A 23,559-nucleotide genomic window follows, 5' to 3' on the forward strand; every position below is an offset into this window, starting at 1 on the left:
TCTTTAACATTGTACCTTCTCAGAAATATTTTTGTCTCTTGTGCATAGAGAGCTAGTCTAATATTACAGACAGTGCTAAAAGGAAATTAACTCTTTAATGCCTGAAAAAATATCACAGTGTTATGAAACAAAACTTGTAATTTCTGTTTTAAGACAGACCATGCTTCTATACTCTGATAGCTTCACAATTCTTTGCAGGCACTCAAAGTGGAAAACAGTCATAGCTCCCATTTCCAGCTCAATGCTTTCTTTACAGCTCAGTGAGCGTGTGGAGAAAATGGAGGTTACATCCTTGTCTGTGTGCCCCACAGACAGTTCTCTTCCTTTCAGCACTGTACCCTCATCTACTTGAGCACATTTTTATATCTCCTTCAGTATTATGGTAATGGAGAATCTCCAAGGTAGGTCACTTGCAAAAGCACAATCTTGCCTTGTAGATGGATATAAAGCTTGTTTAAAGTCACTATTCCTTACTTCAGTGGGTTTTGAATAATGCCCTGGGCCTAGTCAACCAAAACTCCTTTTAAAATCAAGGCTTAAGATACAGACATGCATGGTTTTCAGGCCCTGTCCTGTTACAGTGGCTTGAATATATTTTATTACTACATTAAAGGTCAATGAAAGTACATTTTGTCTTTGTCACTTAACTAGAGCTATATTTGTTTGAACTCTGCAGTTGCGTCCTACAAGAGAAGAAAAGGACCATACATTTAAACAGATTATTACAGCCTGTTTTGCACTAAGAACTAATTAGGATAATGAAATGTAATTTAATAAGATAAAATTAAGATTCTGATCTCAACTGCAAAGTTATAAATTTTGTACAGATTCTCTGACTTATGTGAGCTATTACAATTTCGAAATAGTAATTCATGCATCTGAGTTTAGAGAACTAGGACTGTATTTGGGAAATCAAAATCTCAGATACACCGCCATGTTATATATTTCCCTCTGCATAGAGTACAAGGTTATTGAAAGATGAGAACAAAAAAATGTACAAAGTCTGAGCAAACTAAGTGGTGAGACACCTGGGAAAACTCTGAAGATTTAGAAGGATAAAGGTGTTGTTAATTTTCAAGCAGATTTACTGTTAATTTTCCTTCGTCTTAGTAGTATTGTCTGTCTTTACTGTCTGACCAGTGTTGCTCCAGTCATGATTTGCCTTCTACTAGATGTTACTTAATCAACTGCTCTCTAGAAGGAAAAAATTTATAGCTGATTAGGCTGCATAGCTCCATTGCTATTTCAAAAGTTTCTAGGAAGAGATTATTTTTATGCCCAAATACCTCTAAATAAAGGGTTCTGCAGTCTGAATATCCCTGGATTCTGATTGGTGTTCACTGAAGCTGATAAAGCTAAATTAAAGAAGCATTTAGTGCTTCAGCATGCCATCTACAATAAATATGTCAGGTATGTGTTTGCTTGTGTGCATCCCCATGCACACATTTCTCCCTTTAGCTGTAGTGTATGTCTGTATATAGTATAGAGTATGCAGCCTTAATGTCTAAAGATAGCATTTCCATTTATGAGACTGGAGTTAAGACTAATATGCTATTATCCTCAAAGCCAGTGTTGGCACAATTCAGTCATTAATGACAACTTTGCATCCTTCCTCCATGAAAGAGGGCTACTTAATCTTTGATTGGTTATGGTCAGCATTGGCTCAGTTTGCTCATTATTCAGTAGTTCGAATTTCAAATAGCACAGTGATCAGACTTGCTTACCTCCATTAACAAGTGGATCAGATACATTGGCCAGAAAAGCAAGCTCCAAAAGAGCCAATCTCTTCAATAAAGCCACGATGAAGATCAATAAGAAACAAAGCAGAATTCTGCATCCATTAAAACCTGGGATACAGGGACAGACAACCAATATGATCCTTTCCTCCCTACCCATCATAAGGGATACAGCAGTGGTGATAATCTTTTACCAGAAGATAATGAAAATAACTTCATTCTAACCATTCATCTTAGAGACAGAAAGTTATCAGCAGGACCATTCAAAGTGAAGGCCAAGCAAAACACCTTCAATCAAGCCCTGATATCTGTTTTTCAAGACAAAAACATTTAAGTTGAACAAAGCAATAAACAGTAAGAGCTGAGCAACCAAAACTAGTGTCTTGAAAAGGACATACCCTTTATGTTTCACAGTACCTCACAAAAACAAGTAATAGGGCTTAAGTAATTTCTTCTAGCAGCAGGTTATTCCAGACCTGCAAGTTTATTTACCTATGGAGAATCTAGTTTATAATACAGTATTAGATTGGAAGGATGACTGACGTGATCCAACATGGCAACTAGAAAGAATATGAACTTTCTTCGTTTCCATTTATTTCTGTGTCCCATGTTCTAACACAACTGGTTTTTTTTATACCCAAAAAATAAAACTTGATATTTACAGAGTGATACACCAGAGGATTACAAAGTACTGTAAACATTGTTTGGATTTTAACTCTACTTATTTGTCAGTTCTCAAGACCCTTAGAGAACAAAGAGATTCCTGTCATCACAGCACACTACACTAATGCTTTTGTATAAACATAAACACTGAATCACAAAGCTCTTTCTTCTATTTCCCCAAGTATAAATATCCAGAAACTTCAGTCAACCTATTTCTTAGCTAGTTCAGCTGTAATCACCTAACCACTATGGTTCTCTTAGCCCCTTCTACCTTTTTATAGATCAATATAATAAAAAAATCAAATAATCCATAAGAATGCAAGTAGTATTACATCTGACTTCTTATTTCTTATATGCTCACGATTATTTTATCTATTTAGCACATCAGTAATCTGGCCAATTCTTATGAACTCTGATTCTTGTAAATGGTTTTACCTTATCTTTTACTAGATGAAAGAAAAATACTCTGTCTAGCAGATGAAGAAAGAAATTTTCATTCATTCTTTCTTTTTAGACAAAAATCAAAACATCCATTATCTTACCCTCTCACGGGTGGTACTTAAATCATGATAGATTGACAATACCAAGAACCGCTATTCCTCTTAAATTTTACAAAGCTATCCCTATCCTGCTGTAGCTTTTTTGTGTAAATAACAGTGGCTCAACATACTTTCCAGCAGAGATGTGAGTTTCCAGGCTAAGAAACCTGGAATGTTCCAGCTACTTCAGGCTAATGATCTTTCAAATGCACACTAATATGTTTGATAAAAGTCTCCCAGCATGTGCACACAGAATGCTTACCATAAGAATGACAGTACTGTGGGCAGGGCAAATCGCTGACACCATTTCAGACTGAGTTAGATGCTGGAGGCACAAATTAAAACTGTGAGCTTTCATTTCAGTGGGCTTTGACAGATGGAAGAGTGCATCAAATCTCTAATTGTTTAGACCATTAACTCATCTTTCCACCTGCATTATCTTTTGAAAGAGCTCAGCTGGAAGCCTGAAACAATTGCTCACAGACTGAATTCAAGAGTGTGTATTATTCTAAAGAGAAATTAGAGTTGTCTTTTTGAAACAGTCTGTTTATTTGGCTGCAACATTTGTAAACTTATTTATCTTTATTTTCACATTTTCCTCTCAGTACTGAAAACTAAAAAAATAGCCTTTCAGCCTTTCTACAGAATCAATCAATCAGAGACCACTGCCTTGGCTGCTGGGAACATGAAAGTTGTATTGCAATTCACAGCGCATTATGATGATCCCCATTTATCTCCAATCCTTGTAAATGCCACCGCACATGCAGCTCTAAATTATGCCTGCTGGTCTTTTGACTTTCAGTTGCTTACAAAAAAAACTTGTGTAAGGAGCTGTAAAAAAAAAATTATCTCTACTTCACAAACTCCCTTGAAATGCCTTTCCCAGTCGTTTTCCCCCCTTAGGGCTAAAACACATTTTTCACTAAACCAGCATCATTGTAGGGCACTTTGTCATTTCATGTTACTCTAACTAGCATTTGACTCTTACTGGTATTTTTACAGGAAAGCACCTGTTATGTGCTCAGAACTTCCAAGTACTTGAGAAGAATGGCCTTGGCACTGTGGAGCTCACACGGTAAAAGCAAGCAGGTAAAATGGAAGAGGAAGAGTAAATGCTATGAATTTATAGACATTTTAGCAACACTCTGTTAATAAGATAACAGAAAACAGTGGGATTTTAAGGACAGGACAGGAGCTTTCTGAATGACAGTAGGCAGGAGTCATTTGGGGTTTAGAAAGTGTAAGTAGGAAAGTAGAAAACATAGGGCCACAAATACCATTAAGCGAATGGAGTAGCTGCCATATACAGAGAAGCTCAGAGAGCTGGGACTGTTCAGCCTGGAGGGAAGAAGATTCAGGGGGATCTTACCCATGTTTATAAATATCTGATGGGAATCAATGAAGAAGTGAGAGCCAGGCTCTTCTCAGTCATGCCCATGGACCAGACAAGAGGCAATGGGCACAAATTAAAAAACAGGAAATACAAAAACTTATTTACTGTGCAGGTGGCCAAACACTGGAACAGGTTGCCCAGAGAGGTTGTGGTCTTCATCTGTGGAGATACGTAAAACCCAATTGGACATGGTTCTGGACAATCTGCTCTAGCTGACCCTGCTTGAGTAGGGGGTTTGCACTAGAAGATCACAAGAGGTTCCTTCCAACTTAAATAATTCACTATTTCTTTGGTAGATTTGTAAGAAACAGATAGATAGGCATATAGTATAGTGACACTAGTGGAAAGAAAGAGGCAAAATACCACATAAAGATTTTCAGATGATAAGTTAAGGAGAGGCAAAGTTTTAAACAAGAATTATATAAAGATTTGAAAGTTAAATCCAATAGCAAAGGTGAAGTCAGTGGGGGAATTCAAAACACAACATAAAACAGTTTACTACCACTGTACAAAAAGAGCAAACCTCCAGTGTGACGTTATCCCTGAAGTACTTGAGTCATCCTTGCAGACTGTTTTATTGGGCCAGATTCTGATAGTGTTTCACACATCAGGTAGTACCTTAATCCATACATAGCTGTTAGCAGGAGGTTGATCAACAAATGTAATGGTTATTGTAATGCTTTAGTTCAAATGAGCTAATTTGCGACTCCAAGACTGGAGGCAGTGTGGGCTGCAGTGATCATGCACTGGTAGAGTTCACAGTCCTGAGGGATATGGGTCAGGCAAAGAGTAAAGTGAAGACCCTGAATTTTAGGAAATCAAAATTCCAGCTGTTCAAGAAGTTAATCATTAGGACCCCCTGGGAAACTGCCCTCAGGGACATGGGAGCAGAACAGAGCTGGCAGATTTTAACAACACTTTCCATAGAGCCCAACAGGTCTCGATCCCTGGGTGTAAGAAATCAGGAAAGGAAGGCAAGAGACCGGCATAGATGAGTGGAGACCTGCTGGTCAAACTAAAGGGCAAGAAGGAAATGCACAGGCAGTGGGAGCAGGGACAGGTATCCTGGGAAGACTTTAGGGATGCTGCCCAGTCGTGTAGGGATCAGGTCAGAAAGGCCAAGGCATGGCTGGAGCTGAACTTGGCAAGAGACACAATGAATAACAAGGGCTTCTATAGGTATGCCAGCCAGAAAACGAAGGTCAAAGAAAGTGTACCCTCCCCAATGAACACGACTGACAAACTGATAACAACAGACAAGGAGAAAGATGATGTGCTTAAGAACTTTTTTGCCTCAGTCTTCACTGGCAACCTCTCTTCCCGCACTTTTCAAGTGGATGGACTGCAAGACAGGGACTGGGAGAGCAGTTCCTCCCTGAGGAACCTGAACATACATAAGCCTACGGGACCTGACGAGGTGCATCCCAGAGTTCTGAAGGAATTGGCTGATGTAGTTGCCAAGACACTCTCTATGATATTTGAAAAGTCATGGCAGTCAGGTGAAGTCCCCGGTGAACGGAAGAAGAGAAACATGGTACCCATTTTTAAAAAGGGTAGAAAGAAGGTCCCTGAGAACTACCAACCTGTCAGCCTCACCTCAGTACCAGGGAAGATCATGGAACAGATGCTCTGCAAAGCTATGCTAAGGTACATGGCGGACAGAGAGGTGATTTGAGACAGCCAGCATGGCTTCATCAAGGGAAAGTCTTGCCTAACCAACCTAGTGGTCTTCTATGATAGAGTGACTGCATCATCAGACAAGGGAAAATCTACTGATGTAATCTATCTGGACTTCTGCAAAGCCTTTGACATGGTCCCCCACAACCTTCTCTCTAAATTGGAGAGATATGGATTTGATGGGTGGACTGTTTCATGGATGAAGAACTGGTTGGATGGTCACATCCAGAGGGTAGTGGTCAATGGCTCAATCAATATCCAGATGGAGATCGCTGACAAGTGCTGTTCCTTAGGGGTCCATATTGGGACCAGGACTGTTTAATATCTTCATCAATGGGATGAAGTGGGATCAAGTGCACTCTCAGCAAGTTTGCCAATGACACCAAACTGAGCTGACATGTCTGAGGTATGGGATGCCATCCAGAGAAATCTGGACAAGCTTGATAAGTGGGACCATGTGAACCTCATGAGGTCCTGCATATGGGTCAGGGCAACCGCCTGTGTCAATAGAGGCTGGGGGATGAAGGGATTGAGAGCAGCCCTGCAGAGAAACACTTGGGGATATTAGTGGATTAAATGCTGGGCATGAGCTGCCAATGTTCACTCGCAACCCAGAAAACCAGTAGTATCCTGAGCTGCATCAAAAGAAGTGTGGCCAGCAGGTCAAGGGAGGTGATTCTGCCCTCTGCTCTGCTCTGGTGAGGTCCTACCTGCAGTACTGTATCCAGCTGGAGTCCTCAGCACACGAAAGACATGGAACTGGTGCAGCAGGTCCAGAGGAGGCCACAAAAATGATCAGAGGGATGGAACACCTCTCCTATAAGGAAAGGCTGAGAGTTGGAGTTGTTCAGCCTAGAGAAGAGAAGGCTCCAGGGAGACCTTGTAGCGGCCTTTCAGTACTTAAAGGAGGATTATAAGAAAGATGGAGACAAACTTTTTATGAGGGCCTGTTGTGATAGGAAAAGGGGTAATGGTTTAAACTAAAAGAGGGCAGATTTAGATTATATATAAGGAAGAAATTTTTTATGAGGGTGGTGAAACACTGGAACAAGTTGCCCAGAAAGGTGGTAGATGCCCCATCCCTAGAAAGATTCAACGTCAGGCTGGATGGGCTCTGAGCAACCTGATCTAGTTGAAGATGTCCCTACCCATGGCAGGGGGGTTGGACTAGATGACCTTTAAAGGTCCCTTCCAACCCAAACTATTCTATGATTTTAAGTAGATTACATAAAGGGGAAGTTACTGGTCAAAGTAAACAAGGAGAGTGAAACAGACCCTTCACCTGTGTGCAGTTAGTATATGTATATAATCAGTGGGTTAATATGCATAAGAAAAAGATACTGTTGTGAAAATGGGTAGATGTTTTCTGCTTTTCTCGTGAACCCACTAAATAAACTCTATTTAATTTTGAGAAGCAATATAATGAAACTGTCAGATAACATCTGTACACAGGATAAAAACCAGAATACTATTTTCTACCCTCATAATCACTGGGAATTGTAAGTAAAGATGTCTAAGATCAGCTGCAGGAAAAACAAATCCAATAACAATCATATCTGGGCAAAATTCTTCTCTCAACACTGAACACATATCTCTCTACTCAGAATTTCTCATTAATGTCAAGGAGAATTACGTTTGCAGAAATAGCTAGAATCCATATAGATTTCATTATGTGAATTTTATTTATAAAATCTCTCTTAGAAAAGAAAAAGGAAAAAAATGTCCTGAGACCTTTCACTTTAACAAATGATAAACAAATCTCTAACAAAATGTGCCATAGATATTTCTAAACAGCAGCAGCACTAAATATTCTGGTTTAGAGACTGTATATTCAACTAACAGTATTTTAAATACTGACCTATCCTACCCTTCCCTCCCTAGCAACTGCCATTACACCCAAAAATAAAAAAGATAATTTTTTTTTCTGCATGTTTCCATTTAGAGGGAACTTGTCCAGTATTAATGAGAGTTACAAACGTGCATCAAAGCCAACTGAGTACCTGTGTTGGAAACAAGTTAAAGTCTTTAAACTGAAATAACAGATCACGTTATCATATGTTAGATGAGATCAATACATTACAGACACTACTTCATCATGTATATAACCTATACATCATAATGCTTTAAAATAATTACTTAGGTAACTCAGAGTATGAAATACCATAGAAAATATGACTAACTGGAGGTGAAAAGGAGAAATAAGTCCTAAGCAGATTTTATTTGCATACCTACACATGTAACCCATGACAAAATATTATTTATTTTTGGTTTTAAATAGGCATGAAAATATTTTTAAATGAAATATGGAAGCCAAATACTTTGCTATGATGCAAGACTTCAGTCCAACTTATGTAAGTATACTGGATCTATCAGATTCCAGTCCTAACTGTCTTCCCCCCCAACCAGACAATATACTTTGCAGAGCTTCTACTTTTCTCTCCTGGGCCAACTGCTGGCAAGAAGAACTGGGGACTTATGAAGTCACGTATGTGGAAGAAAAGAAGGGAGTATCTACTCATCTGGTTCTCTCCCCAAACAAGCTTTTGACCCATCTACTGTTCAGGAAGGAGTAGAGATGACTGTGTGTCAAGAAATACGGAGCCCAGCACAACCCAGCCCATTTCACTTTTTCTCAGTCTCTCCATTGTGCAGCTCCACTTTCTTATGTTGTTTATGAGGCCACCTTCACATTACTCAGCAAGCCTGACAAGCTGTCAGTAATCTACCGGTAAAGTAAGAGAAAAGAAATGCTAAATTTTAACTTTCACTATCTAAACCAAATCTGAATGGAACCTCATGACACTATACCATGTAGTATTAATCCTAATGAAGGTGGCAACGATAGTGGGAACATCTACACTGCTCCTCAGAGCACGGAGGGCTCAAAAGCATATCTGAAATGCTTGTACACCGACTCACACAGTATGAGAAACAAACAGGATGAACTGAAAGCATTGGTTAGTTCCTGGAACTATGATATAATTGGTATTAGTGAGACTTGGTGAAATGAGTGCCACAGCTGGAGTGCTGGGATGCAGGTCTACAGGCTGTTCAGGAGAGACATGCAGGGCAGGTGAGGTGGAGGACTGGCACTACACATAAGGGAGAGATTTGTTTGTACAGCCCTTACAGTTAGCGACAATGTGCTTGAGAGCCTCTGAGTAAACTTTAGTGGGAACAAAAACAAAGGAGATATTGTAGTGGGTGTCTATTACTGATTGCCCAGCCAGGATAGCAACGATGAGTTCTTCTATAGGCAATTAGGAGACTTCTCTGGATCAGCAGTCTGTGTCCCTGTGGGAGATTTCAACTTCACAGACAACAACTGGGAGTTTCATACTGCTGTGATGAGTAGGTCTTGGAAATTCTTAAAGTTTGTAGGAGATAATATCTTGTCACAGGTACTCAGCAGGCCAACTAGGAAAGATACCCTCCTAGGCTTGTTGTTTGTGAATGGCAAAGAACTCATGGGAGAAATGAAGGTAGGTGTCTGTTTTGGCCACAGTGGTCATGAAACGGTTGAGTTTAAAATGTTCATTGTAATGAGAAAAAACAAAGACAGCATAGTTGCTGCACAGACTTCAGGAGAGCAAACTTTAAGCTATTCAGGGAGTTATTCAGCAGAGTATGCTGGGAATCTGCTTTTCAGGGCTTAGGAGGCTACGAGTGCTGGTCAGTCTTTAAGAACCACCTTTTAGAAGCACAGGAGCAGGCAATTCCACTGTGTCATAAGTCATGCACGTGGGGCAGAAGACCAGCTTGGCTGAACAGGGAACTCCTCGTGGAGCTCAAGAGGAAAAAGAAATTGTATGATCTCTGCAGGTAAGGTCAGGCTTTACAAGAAGATTACAGAGCTGTACTTTGTATATGTGAGAGAGAAGACATGAAAGACCAAAGCTAAATTAGAGTTGAAACTGGACAGTGTTGTGTCAGATGATAATAAAGTCTTTTTTTAAGTATGTTAATAGCAAGAGGAAGTCTAAAGAAAATGTTAGACGGATACTTGAGGATGGTCACCTGACAGGTAGGGATGAAGATAAAGTGGAGGCATTCAATGCTTTTGTTGCCTCAGTCTTTAATAATATTGATAGTCCTTGGAGTACCTGGTCCCCTGGGTCAAAGGACCATGACTGCGGGAACAGTGACGTTCCATTTGTGAACACTGAAATTGTAAGGGACCAGCTGTTTCAGCTGAATGTTCACAAGTCCATGGGGCCTGATAGGATTCATCCCAGAGTACTAAAGGAGCTAGTGGATGTTATGGCAGGATCCTCTCAAGCATCTACCAAAGGTCTTGGGAGTCTGGGAAGGTCCCTGCTGACCGGCAGTTAGCCGGTGTTATTCCAATCTACAAAAAAGGTGTGAGGGAAGACTCACGGAACTACAGACCTGTTAGTCTAACCTCAGTTCCTGGAAAAGTTACAGAGAAGACTATACCGGGTACTACTGAGAGGCATTTAAAGAGTAATGCAATTATCAGGCACAGTCAACATGGGTTCATAAAAGGAAATTCCTGTTTAACTAATGTGATATCCTTGTATGATAACGTCACCCATGTGGTGGATGAAGGGAAAGGCAGTAGATGCAGTTTTTCTGGATTTCGGTAAGGTTTTTGATGCTGTCTGTTACAGCATCCTTCCAGACAAGTTATCCAACTGTGGGATGAGCAGATTCACAGCATGCTGGGTGAAGAACTGGCTGAAGGGCAGAGCCCAAAGGGTTATAGTGAATGGGGCTACATCTGGCTGGTGACCAGTCACCAGCAGTGTTCCTCAGGGTTCAATATATTTAATCAACAATCTGGATGCAGAAGTTAAATGCACCAATAGCAGCCTTGCTGATGACACCAAACTGGAAGGTGCTGTTGACTCTCCTGACGGACAGGAAGCCTTGCAGAGGGACCTACGCAGATTAGAGCCTTGAGCAATGATTAATGGGATGAAATTTAATAAGCCCAAATGCTGGATTCTGCACCTGGGATGCAGTAACACCAGGCACAAGAATAAATTGGGAGAGGAGCGGCTGGAGAGCAGCCCTGCAGAAAGGGATCTGAGGGTGCTGGTCGGCAGCAGAATCAGTGTGAGCCAGCGCTGAGCCCTGGCAGCTCAGGAGACAAACTGCACCCTGGGGTGCATCAAACAGGGTATAACCACCCGGGCAAAAGAGGTGATTGTCCCGCTGTGTTCAGCGTTGGCGCGGCCTCCCCTGGAGTGCTGTGTGCAGTTCTGGGCCCCACAATTTAAGAAGGGTGCAAAGGCCCTTGAATGCATCCAAAGGAGGGCAACAAAGCTGGTGAGAGGGCTGGAAGGAGTGTCCTGTGAGGAGGGGCCAAGGACTTTGGGCTTGTCTCGTTTGGAGAAAAGGAGGCTGAGGGGCGACCTCATTGCTCCCTCCAGCTCCCTGGGGAGGGGAAGGGCAGAGGGAGGTGCTGAGCTCTTCTCCCTGGGATCCAGTGACAGGACGTGGGGTAGTGGTTCAAAGCTTTGCCAGGGGAAGCTTAGACTGGACATTAGGAAGCATTTCTTTACTGAGAGGGAGGTCAAACACTGGCACGGGCTTCCTAGAGAGGTGATTGATGCCCCAGGCCTGTCAGTGCTTCAGAGGCATTTGTGCAGTGCCCTTAATAACGTGCTTTAACTTTTGGTCAGCCCTGAACTGGTCAGGCAGTTGGGCTTGATGATGGTTGCAGATCCCTTCCAATTGAAATATTCTGTTCTATTCTATAAGGAGCAGCTGAGGGAACTGAGGTTGTTTAGCCTGAAGAAAAGGAGGCTGAGACCTTATCACTCTCTACAACTACCTGGAAGCAGGTTGTAGCAGGGTGGCTGTTGGTCTCTTCTCCCAAGTAACAAGCGATAGCACAAGAGAAAATGGCCTCAAGTTGTGCCAGGGGAGGTTTAGCTCGGATATTAGGAAAAATTTCTTCACTGAAACAGTTGTCAAGCATTGAAACAGGCTGCCCAGGGAAGTGGTTGAGTCACCACTCCTAGAGGTATTTAAAAGACACGTAGATGTGGCACTTAGGGAGATGGTTTAGTGGTGGACGTGGCGGTTTTGGACTCGATGATATTAAAGGTCTCTTCCAACCTAAATTTTTTTGTGATTTTATTCTACTCCTCTAATTTCCAAAGAAAAACTCACCAACTTTTCAACACTGAGGTTCATGCTTAATATATCAAAGAGTAAAAGATTAAAAGAACCAGGACAAAATAGCTACTGGATTAATATTCATTGATTTTATCACTGTATAAGCAACATATGGATGTTGCCACATAAAAATACATTAGTTTAGAATTAAAATAATTCTTGATAATTATTGTACACACAATCAACAGTACCAAACAATTTTCTCCTGGATAAATTGTAGAAAATTTTCTAAACCTTAAAATAAACTTAAACTCTGAAGTATTTTTTTTTTAGGGACTATAAGAAATCAAAACACACCAGATATCTAGTGTAATTTGAGGGCTTTAAAAAAAAAATAATTTATTCTGGTCAATTTCTAATAAAAATTATTCTTCTTCTGAGACCACAAGATTTAAAAAAAAAAAAAACAAAAAACAAAAAAACCTGAATACCCACTATAAAGTAGTAGTGAGAAGAATGAACTCTGTAGAAAAAATAAAGAAAATACTATAAAATAATATGAAGGGCTTAAGCTCAAACAAAACAGTAGAACTATGGATGAAGATAGACAAAAAAATCTTGGTTTCAAATCTAATTCCAAAGTTCACAACAAACTTCACTGACTACAGTGCCAATTTTATCTCAAGACCCATGTTCACAGTGGAAGCCATCCAGGCAATTGACAGGATCCCAAGAAAGCCCTCAGTCTCCTTCAACTCCATACAAGCAGACAAGTAGGAGTGCATGATGGCAGTGAACAAATAACTACTGCAACCAAAATCGGCAATTTATTTAATGATCCTAGAGTTGTCCTAATTATAATAGAGTATTTTTAACATATTAAAATTACCCACCTCCTGTCAAAACAGGGCAAGCATTCAAGAGCTCTCTTGTGTTTTATCTTTCAAAATAAACCTCTGGAGAGATCTTATTAAATTAAATTACATGTAAAATCATTGGTGCATATTTTTCTGCTCACAGTCATGCTTTTGTGACTCGCTCGATTAAAATAACAAAAATAAGTAGCCATTTGGGATGTAGGTAGCAATCTCCAACTGTTCCTGCGAGAGCTAAAATCATTTTAGTTCATTAGATTTGCACCTCTGAAAAATTAGTAGTTCTCAAAGGTATTCATCTTCAGGCTAACAGTTGTTGTCTACACTTGTATTAGAAGGCAATGGTATAATAGTTGGAATTAACTTTAGAGTTATTTCACTGACCAAACAAACTTGAACAATATCTTATCAACAGCTAGCTTCAACTAGAAAAGTATTCTTAAACATAAAGACCACAGACTTCTATGAGGAAAAAAATAATTTTCATTGTATGCTATTATTATGATATTTTTCCCAGTTATTCTATGTACAAAATTGTGGCTACAAAATTGCCACAGAATTTTATGCCAGACTGATCTTCCAATCAGAGAACAATGGACAGAGACTTTAGAACAGCTTTTGTCAGTTCAGGTCTAGGCAAAATGAAACCAAAACAGATAACAATGGTGCAATCAGGATACAACACAAGCAAAAGCCCCATTTTGGATGCTTTATGATGACTTTTCCTTCTCCACAACTCCATCTCCATCCAGAACACCTACTTTTACAGGCCGCTGTCTGTCCTTGTAATGAAAAAAATGCTTCTAAAATAAAATTGGGATTGGTTATGTTACAAATAAGATGGACTACACTGTACCTTTTCCATCTTATAAACTGTTCTATGAAAGAGTAAAATAATAGAAAAGTTACTAAAGTAACTACATCATCTTTTATTGCTGTATCAGCTACTGATACATTGATACAACTTCCAAATAAAAGTTCTCCAGTGTGTATCAGATGCAAATACTTGTGCAAGCAAAAGGTGCTCCTGTGCTTTGAAGTCCACCCACTAACAACAAAGCAGCTGGATGTTTGCTGTCATCTGCTCTTTACCACAAATCACTTCAAAAAGCTGCATCACTAAGCACCACAACCACAAAATAAAGGTGGACACTGAGAGAATTGTTGAGAAAAGATGTCAACTGAGATACCAGAATCACACTCGTATAAACCTCCTCCACTGAGGTTCTGAGAAGCAGTAAAAGGAACTTGTGTCTTTAAAAGGTTAACTCAATCCCCTGCATTACTTTGAAAGTTTCAAGTAGGTAATACAATTGTTTGCCTTTGCATTGCAAAACACAGAAAACACAAGTTTGTCTGAAATGAGAACATTCTGCTAATGTTCAGCTCTGCTAACAATTTCACCAAGTTTATATTTACTTATTTTTCTAAATATCGCAAAGCTGTTTTCTTAAGGAAAATATATTACCTTCCTAAAAAAGAATGAAAACATAAGGTAACATGACTGTAAAGTATATATTAAGTAATTTCAAACTTAAATTGTTGCTGCATTTTGTATTATAATATAATATTAATTTGTAGCATTCTTACACTGATTTCAAGAGACTAATACAATCAAAGTAAACCTTAAATTGATAATAACTTATATACACCTTATGTGTATTCTATAAATTTGGGAGTGACTCAGAGAGAAGTTCCTATAACCTCTTCCCTACTTTAAAATCTGGACAACTTTTATTGTATGATTCCTTCTTTGCTAGGCACACACAAACCACTGGAAAACCTTTCAGATTACGTACCATAGTAGCCTTCATAACTGAATAAAAAAGAAAATTACTTCAGGATCAGTGTGGTATGAGACTCCCACACTTGCCTTAAATGGTAGTTCAGTTTTGATGAAACATTCTCCACACTCTGTTTGCTTTTTTTCCAAGAATGATGAGATTTCATTGCAAAAGTGCAACCTTTAGCAGCATGACACAGATAATAGAAAATGTTCCCTTTTCCTCTTATACTGATGTTGTTATACAGCATTTTTAATACTGACAAAAGCGACCAACTTTTGTTTATTTTCCTGTGATGGAACAGTCAATAACAAATCAACCCATTTCCAATCCCATTCATTTAAATGGAAACTAGACCAGTGAACCAGTGATCTCTCGTTAAATATAGAGAAGAAACTGTCATGGGTTAAAATCAAGCGTTAGCACCATCATTTACATTGCATTACTAAAACAATACAGAACAATGCTACTTGGATTTAATCTCATTTGCAGTACAAGCTTCACAGAATAAAATCTAAATATTGAAGTTAGTAAGCCTAAGTTATTGTAGAAATATATTTTCAGGAAGACTGGACAAAAATACTACCTTCAACATTTTCAGGTAAATTTCCAATGGATGCATCTTCCATGACATTTATGAACAATCAGAACCAGAATGTGTAATTCCACTTTGACACAGCAAAGCTCCCAAATTATTGTTGCTTTTACCCAGGCACCATAGAAAGACTCTTGTACTGGAGAATCAGTTGACAGGTAGCTCACCTATCCTCTAGCGTTTCAGGGTTAAAGTGTTAGGATAGGGCGGGACATCGGTAGAGCCACTGAGATTTATATTAACACAATTTTCAAAGCAATTCAGTGTCAGGCTGAAAATTAAATACCCAAACTGAATGAAACGTTGAATGTTGATACACCTTGGTGTGTTGGAAGAAGATTTTAAATTGATTGACAGGTTAATTCTCTTATGACCAAAAATACTGCAAGAACACAAATGATACACCAGAGTTTAGCCAGTGTAAAGTCTGTTGATAACCACAGAATTCTGTTGGTTTAACTAAGTTTGATATGCGTCCTCAAACATGATTCCTTTGTCTTGAAACAGTAAATCATTTGGTTTTAATTTTGGATATTTTATGATAGTTTTTTTTTTTTTTTTATTATAGGTTGAGGATTCCAAAATAAAATATAAACAGATGCTTCTGAAAACAGACTAAAATGAAAAGCACTTAATCTACAGGCAAGAGATTGAAAGCAACTAGGTAACTCAAATGAGAGGGGAAAAAAATTACATACCTTTGAACACTGTTTATGATTCTGGCACCAAGCAAGTGACCCATTGTTCTGAAAGACAAAGTACATGAATATTAATTTTTTTTAAGACTAGACATGATCACCCTAACAGGTTTTAACAGTTCTGCTTAGAGAATGATGTTGTGTCACAATGCTAGTACCAATCCTGACTCCAACTCCCTTGTGTTGAGTAAAAGGCTCAGGCAAGTGTAAAGTGACAAGAGGAAAGTTAAGAAAGCATTCCATCAGGCAAGACTGGTGGAAAAGCTGACTGAAGTCACCTTTTAGTCCATCTTTGTAAACACTATCTAGACTTGCTAGGAAGCAAACGAAAGGTAACAGTTGTATTTAAGAAACTGATATGGATTGGTAGTAATTCATAAACGGAAAGCCCATTAGTCAAATTTCAATACTGCACAATACAATACTTAAATTATCAAGCAAACATAATGATCAAACAGCCTTCAAGTCAATGGAAAATTTAATTAAATGAGACATGAGTTAACCAAAAGCCAACTGTGCCAGTTTATTTTACATTTCTGATAAAAAAGTGCATTTCCCAGATCAGGCAACACTACAGCTCTCATTTATCTTGACTGCAGTAAAGTGACCAATGCAGTAACACATGCAAAAATAATAACTTAAGCTAAAGAGAACATGATGAGAACAAAAAGATAAATATGAAACTGGCAGAGGGACAAACAGCAACCTGCAGTTCTACTAGAGGAGCTTCTAAAGGTACAATTTTGGAAACAGTGTTTCCTGGTAAAAAAAATAGCTCAGGAGAGAGAAGTGTATGTTTGTGGGGTTAAGAGATGAGACAAAATATTGATTCACTTTCTATATAGAGAAAGATCAAAACGTCAGGAAGACCCAAGTGACTCTGTGGACTGAACATGAGAAATGGGGTACACTCTCTGCAACACACCATGCATGTTCATGTTCTTAGGAACTGATAGGTATATATTTCTTCCATAATAAATCGGTAACACAGATTTGAATCAGACACATTGGAAAGTTCAGGAACTGAAACTAAAGCATTGAACTTGGATGTTACTCTTGTACCTTAAGAACCAAACTAACATAAATTATATTTATGCCTTCACCTCAACTTTTAATCTGAACTTCGGAAACTTTCATACATGCCATTTTTTTTTCATGAGCTGTAATGCTACGAATTTACATTCCTGTATTACCTAAGAAGCTCTGGGGATGATAAATGTAAAGACATATCCACTTCCTTCCACTTGTAAGCTTATTTAGGAGCAATTTAAAAATTTTATTTCATACAATTTAATTTCAATATTTTATGAAAATTTGTTTTGTCTTATCTTCCCAGAAAATTGCAATGCAATCATTATTTGATTTTATAATACCATTTTTATCTGCTGTTACTGTAGAATTTAGCTAAAAACGAGATTTGCTAGCATAAGAATAGCAAACTATGAGCACCATGTCAGGCCCAACCCCTTCAAGAGAGAGACATAAATAGAAGAAATAAAATTTTAGAACAGCTGTAAATAACATATGCTAGTGGGAATACTTTAGTATTACCCTCAATGCTATATGAGGATTTATTATTTCCATTTACAGATCTAGCCAGCAGTAATGTTAAAACAGTATTTTACGTGCTACTTTCAATCTATCCCTCCTTTCTTCTTCATATAAAATGTGACAGAGGTAGCTGATTGTAGTAACAGATTAGCAGCAGCTCACCACTTTGTTTCAGTTATGCTAGTGCTTTCCACTGAATTACAAAAAGCACTCCTGCTTCTGAATTATATCTGTTACTTGAGACAATAACACCATAAATGTCCAGATGTGTGGCTCTCAATACTTCATAATTTCAATGTCTACAACCATTTTCATTTTTCTACTGAAAACCATTACCACTTGAATTAAAAAAGTAAGTTTAGCAAAACATAAAAGGATTATTTAACAACTTCAACTTCATACAAACTAATATGATGTTAACGATCTTTCGTTGTACAAGGAGAAAGAGAAAATTCTACAGGCACCCTTTGAAGAACAGGGTATCCAAGGAAGCAGAAACGCTAAATGAATGCTCTCCTCCACTCTGCATCTTAGAAAATGATTAAAGTTGCATGACCATTCAGCTGTGAGGTTTTTTCTACTTTTATTCTAGTGTACCTGGCTGTTGTGGTTTAAGTCTGGTCAGCAGCCAATCACCATATAGCCACTCTCTCTCCCTTCTCTTCCAGCAACAAGGGACAGAGAGCCAGGCATGGGGTTCAAGATAGGACTGGGATGGGAAAAAAAAAAAAAAATCATCTTTTATGGTCATGAGCAAAAGGCAGACTTGTTAGGGGAAGAAAAAAAGAACATACATTTATTACAGACACTAACAACACATAACAGAGTAGGACAGTGAGAAGCATTGCCACATCTTGAGAACACCTTCCCCCCACCCCTCCCTTCTTCCCGGGCTCAGCTCGGCTCCCGATATCTCTACCTCCTCCCCCAGTGGTGCAGGGGCAGGGAATGGGGGGTGCAGTCAGTGCTGCTGCTTTATCCATCTTCAGTGGGGAGAGCTTCTGGAACTTGTTCCCCCTGCTCCATCGTGGTCCCCCTCTCACAGGAGACAGTCCTCCACAAACTTTCTCCAACATGAATTCCTCCGCATGGGCCGCAGTGTTCCCCACACTGCTCCGTCATGGGTCACTAACTTTCTCCGACTGGATTCCCTCCCACTGCTGCAGCCCTTCCTGAGCTGCTCTGGCGTGGGACACCCCCTCATGCTGCAATCCTCCCAGCGCTGAACTACAACAGCAGGGTCTACCTTTTCCCACAAGACCCCATCTGCCTTCGGGTGCAGCACATTGATCATCCAGGTGGAAACCACAGGCCATAAATCAATGTCTGCTGCACCGTAGATCTTCATGGGTAGCAGATGGGGGGCACCCTGCCATCTCACCACAGGATACAGGGGGGCCTCTGCTCCAGCACACCTCCCCCCTCCTTTCTTCCTCTGTTCCTCCACTGACCTTGGTGTTCATGCAGCTGCAGCAGCTCCTCCTCACAAGTCCAACTGCTCTTCACCACGTCCCTTCTTAAAAACATTACTGCAGAGGCGCAGCTGATTGGCTTAGTTTTCGAGCAAAAGCGGAGCTGACGTGGAGCTGGGGGAGCTTTGAGAAGCTTCTCACAGGGGGCCGCCCCTATAGCCCCCGCCCCTGCCACCAAAAAAACCCCACACCTCACTCAACCCAGGACACTGGCTGAAACTGTAATTTCAGCTATCAGAAAAGTGTGTTTTACCTGTAGCATTTTGAATGCTCCCAGATTATATCCTCAATTCCATCACATCTGTTCTTCAAACCCAGTCTGACCTGACTTATTGCAATGAGAGTTTTGACTTAGTCTTTACTCATTGCTTAGCTGTGAGGTGCAGAAATGGCCTTGAGGAAGAGTTAAATACCATTGTTTCTGCCCATCAATAAATCTTCCACCAGTGTACCTTCAGGACAATCTCAAAGTATCTTAATCTGTATACTGAAGAGAAGAAGAAACTGTGCTCAACAGGGAAAACTCCAAACATTCTATCTTCCCAGCACTGCCACGCCACATGAAAGATGTCAGGCAGACAAGACTAAAACAGTGTCCGACATCACACAGTAGATGGAGACAGCAGGAACTCAGGCCACCACCTGAGCCCCCCACACTTGCAGTTTGTGAGAAAGGAAACTGTAGACAAACAGAATCAGACCTTCAGAGACCAAGAATGTTTGACATGTATAAGGCAAGACTCTACAAAAGCAAAGAAAGGATAAAAAAAAAGGACAAAATTAAAAAAAAAAAAAAATTCAGACATTACAAGATTTATCATTCAATTTTTTCATGAAAATACAAGCCACAAGTATTTTCAGTGACAGTGGTAAACTGGCATCTCTAATCAGCCTTATTAGGCTTCATTTCAGCAAGTATATGTACATGCTTGCTTTTCTCTGGTAAACCACAAATATCCTTGGGCCTAAACAGTTAAGATAGAAACATCTGTGTTATTTGCCCTCTTATGCCTTGAAAAAAGAAAAGTTGTGCAGCATCCCTTGTAAGAAAAGAATGCATGTAGAGAGGCAATGAAGAATCAGTCTTGATCTATCTAGAGTGTGCTCCAGGGAAAAAAAAAAATTAATAACCTTCACAAGCAAGTAAAAACTGGCCTTTCATTGAAGCAATGGCAAAAAAAAAAAAAAAAAAAAAAAAAAAAAATTTCCTTCATTTATGTCTCTGTCCATAGTTACGTTAGGAGATACAACCCTTCTTTAAAAATGCCAGAGAACAGATCTGAAAAATGAAGTAGCCACTTAATCTGCTATGAGAGTACCTGTATACCTTTTATCAGTTTTGGAAGCCTTTTCTCCCCTGCCCAATCTTCAAATTCTCACTTGAGTGAAACCATCACCTCTTAGAAGTGGCCTCTCCTGGTGATCTCACTGATTCTTTCAGAATGACAAAAAAAGCAGAGAAATAAGCCCTTCACTGATGTGAAACAGAGCATTTGAGTAGACAAACCAATAGCTGCTGTAATGATGAATTTAAAGAGACAGGTTCCCAACATTTTCTTTAACCTTTCAAAAATCTCAGCAGCATGAAATTATATGTAATGGTAAACTATAATTTATACTGTGCCTGACATACGTTTCCTGACTCCATGCTCACTAAGACACAAATTAATATAGGAACTTGTCCATGGTAGCGCCATGTGTATCCAAGCCCTAAAGTGTGTAATTAAGGTGCAGAATGGAATCAACAAATTCAAACTACACTTTCCAGTTACCAAATACCAAAGTATGCACCTAGGAATGAATTTCAGAAAAGCCTGTACACTCAGTGGGGAGAGATACCAAACCCAAAGATAGAAAATGCCAAAGAAAAGTTTATTTCTCAAAGCGTCTCTCTTGAGATTAAACAAAAACTGGTAGTAGATGTATGGACAGCGGAACCACAGTCCCACCTCTCCCAGGCTCTGGTGTTTATCATTTTGCATATGAATAACTGGAACACATTTTTATTTGAAAATATGACAGAAAAATTAAGATAATACCCTTTCATAAAAGTTTGAACACTTGCCCCAGAAGTCTTCCAGCAAGGTAGAAGGAACTTAAGCCTTTATGCACTTTGAAATTACTCTCAGCAACAGGCTAGAGTGAAGACTGACACCTGGACAGCAAAACTGAATCACTGTAGAAATGAAGACTACATGGAGTTACAGACAGTAAATGAGCAAGGTCATAAAGCCCAATGACAAGGTCTACCTCTTGGAAACAAGACTTCTCCTTCAAGAACTATTTATGCAAATATATTTTTAGCATCTTCAACTCTACATGCTTGTCCCATGTATGGCAAGTTTGAAGACCATGCACTGGAGAAGCCATGGATAGAAAAGGATCAGTATGAGACCACCCATAAAATACAACAGAATCCCACAAATATTCTGGTTCCTTGGCTTCCACCCAGGGAAAACAGGAAGGACATACAAATAACTGAAATGTGTACATTTCGTTCCTTTTATAAAGTTTTTTATTTCATTGTAAATTGTGTTTTAAAGAAATAAGTAATTCCTTAGTAATGTATTTCTGTTGCCTTATAATGGTTCTAATAAGGAATGAAATTGAATAAAGCAAGCATCAACAAATCATACTTTGAATGTTATTGAACAGGATCATTTCTGATACTTAAACAGAAATGGGATACTTCATCCCACCTGGATAGAAAATAATCAGACTTTGCTTAGTTACGCTTTCATCACCTCTAAGCTATACTAAACCATGTGACAATCCTAGTTACTACTAGGAAGTTCCAGATAATATAAACCAATGTCATATATGGCAGAAAAACCAAGTCTGTCCAGTTGGTGCCTCTGGATTCCAATCTTCCCGGTCGCTGGCACCTGGATACAAGCCCCCCAGGAACACAGCCCCACTCCAGCTGCTGGTACAGCCTGTCTCACACACACTGACAGAGCAGATTGAGACTCCAGTAACCAAGCTCCCTGTAGTTGGAGGGGTCACTCCAGCCCCTAGTAGCCAAGTTCCCTGCGATCTCACCCTTTGAGACACACTGACACACCCAGAACTGGTCAGGACTCCCCTGGTCCTACAGTAGCCAACCTGCTGCCTTCTCAGCCCTGGAGGTGCACACTCATACCGGGCTCCCACACCATCTCACCTACCCATGGGTTTGTCCAGCTGGCTCTTCACTAGTGCTCACACACTTGCCCCCACTTGGTCCAGCCGCTGGCACCACAGACGCACAGGCTCTGTGACCCACAGTCCCACTCCGGGGGCTGGCACTTGGTTTCACTTGCTTTGGTCATTCTGGCCACTAGCTCTCAGCACGTGGCCCCTCCAGACCATGGTCCCCCCAGCCCAACAGCCAGCACTCAGACCCTCACTTGCTCCAACTGTTGGTACCATGGACACATGGGCCACCACCCCAGAGTCTAACTCTGGTTGCTGGCACTCAAGCCCACACACACACACATGCACGCAGGGACACACAGAACAGATGCCCTTCAGTCAGAAAAAGTTAGAAGTGGAATTTAGTAAGATAGGACAGACTGTGCTGGTTAGGAGCAGGGCAAGGCCAGACAGGTATATCACCTATTTACACAAATGCAGTCCTTTTTATCCCCTTATCCCTTTATTTTCCCATAATAAGTCTTGTACACCCCAAAATGCTCTTCTTCCACAGCCCATGTGTCCCATACCCCAGGCAGTGTCTCCCCTCAGTCCAAATGCGGTTCTGACTTTGATTCACCTTGATGGGTCTCATGGTTGGGGTGGAGCTGAGGTTTTCCTGGGACAGGATGTTCCTTCAGGACCCTGTGCTCCTCTGGCCTCTGATAGCTCCTGTGGCAGGCCTGGGAGCAGCCAGGCAGGGTGTGGTTTGGGATTCGTCACACATCATTGCCTCTCTAAGCAGTTCTGTGGGTCTGCAGATGAGCTTTTATCACATAACCTAACAGTTCGTACCTAAATATTTTAGAGCAGTCAGAGAACTGAGCCAAATTCCAGACAGCCCAACATCATGTATCCAAGAGTGACCAAAAAAGGTTACTGGAGCAAAAGTGTAAGAACTGAATGAGAAAATAAGGGTTCATTCCATATTTTTGCCCTTTGTTGTTATTCTTCTTTGTAATTTTCCCACTTCTACTATACCTTTTTGAGATGGAAGGACAGTAACACCATGCACCATTCAAAATGGATCATGGCATAATTTATACATAATATCTTCAATTTTTTTCATTTTTTCAAAAAGCCTTAACTCTTAGTTTATAGTTTTGATTCCTCCAGAAAAGTTAGCTGATAGTTTCACCTTTGTCACATGTTTCAAGGTTATGTGTGCAGGTGTCAGGGCCCTGAAGACATGAGTAGGCGTTAACAGCCCTAACCTGCCTCACCTGGGGTCTCCACACTCACGTTCTACCCATGGGCCCAGAAGTCCCATTTCAACCCAGCTGGGGCTGTCAGTCCTTCCTTGAGCTATGATGTA

At 40.1% G+C, this 23,559-nt stretch overlaps 1 protein-coding gene across 2 annotated transcripts in view; it reads right to left on the reverse strand.

The window, feature by feature from the left end:
- ANOS1 (anosmin 1) overlaps positions 1-23,559 on the reverse strand; it is a 151,986-nt gene that overhangs the window by 108,550 nt on the left and 19,877 nt on the right. For both annotated transcript variants that reach the window (XM_042788932.1, XM_032986926.2), the window contains exon 2: positions 16,048-16,095. In XM_042788932.1, coding sequence (XP_042644866.1) covers positions 16,048-16,095 — 48 coding nt within the window. The remainder of the gene's footprint in view (positions 1-16,047; positions 16,096-23,559) is intronic.

This window comes from Tyto alba, unplaced genomic scaffold, assembly GCF_018691265.1.
Source record: "Tyto alba isolate M040663 unplaced genomic scaffold, T.alba_DEE_v4.0 Super-Scaffold_14, whole genome shotgun sequence".
Taxonomy (NCBI): Eukaryota; Metazoa; Chordata; class Aves; order Strigiformes; family Tytonidae; genus Tyto; species Tyto alba.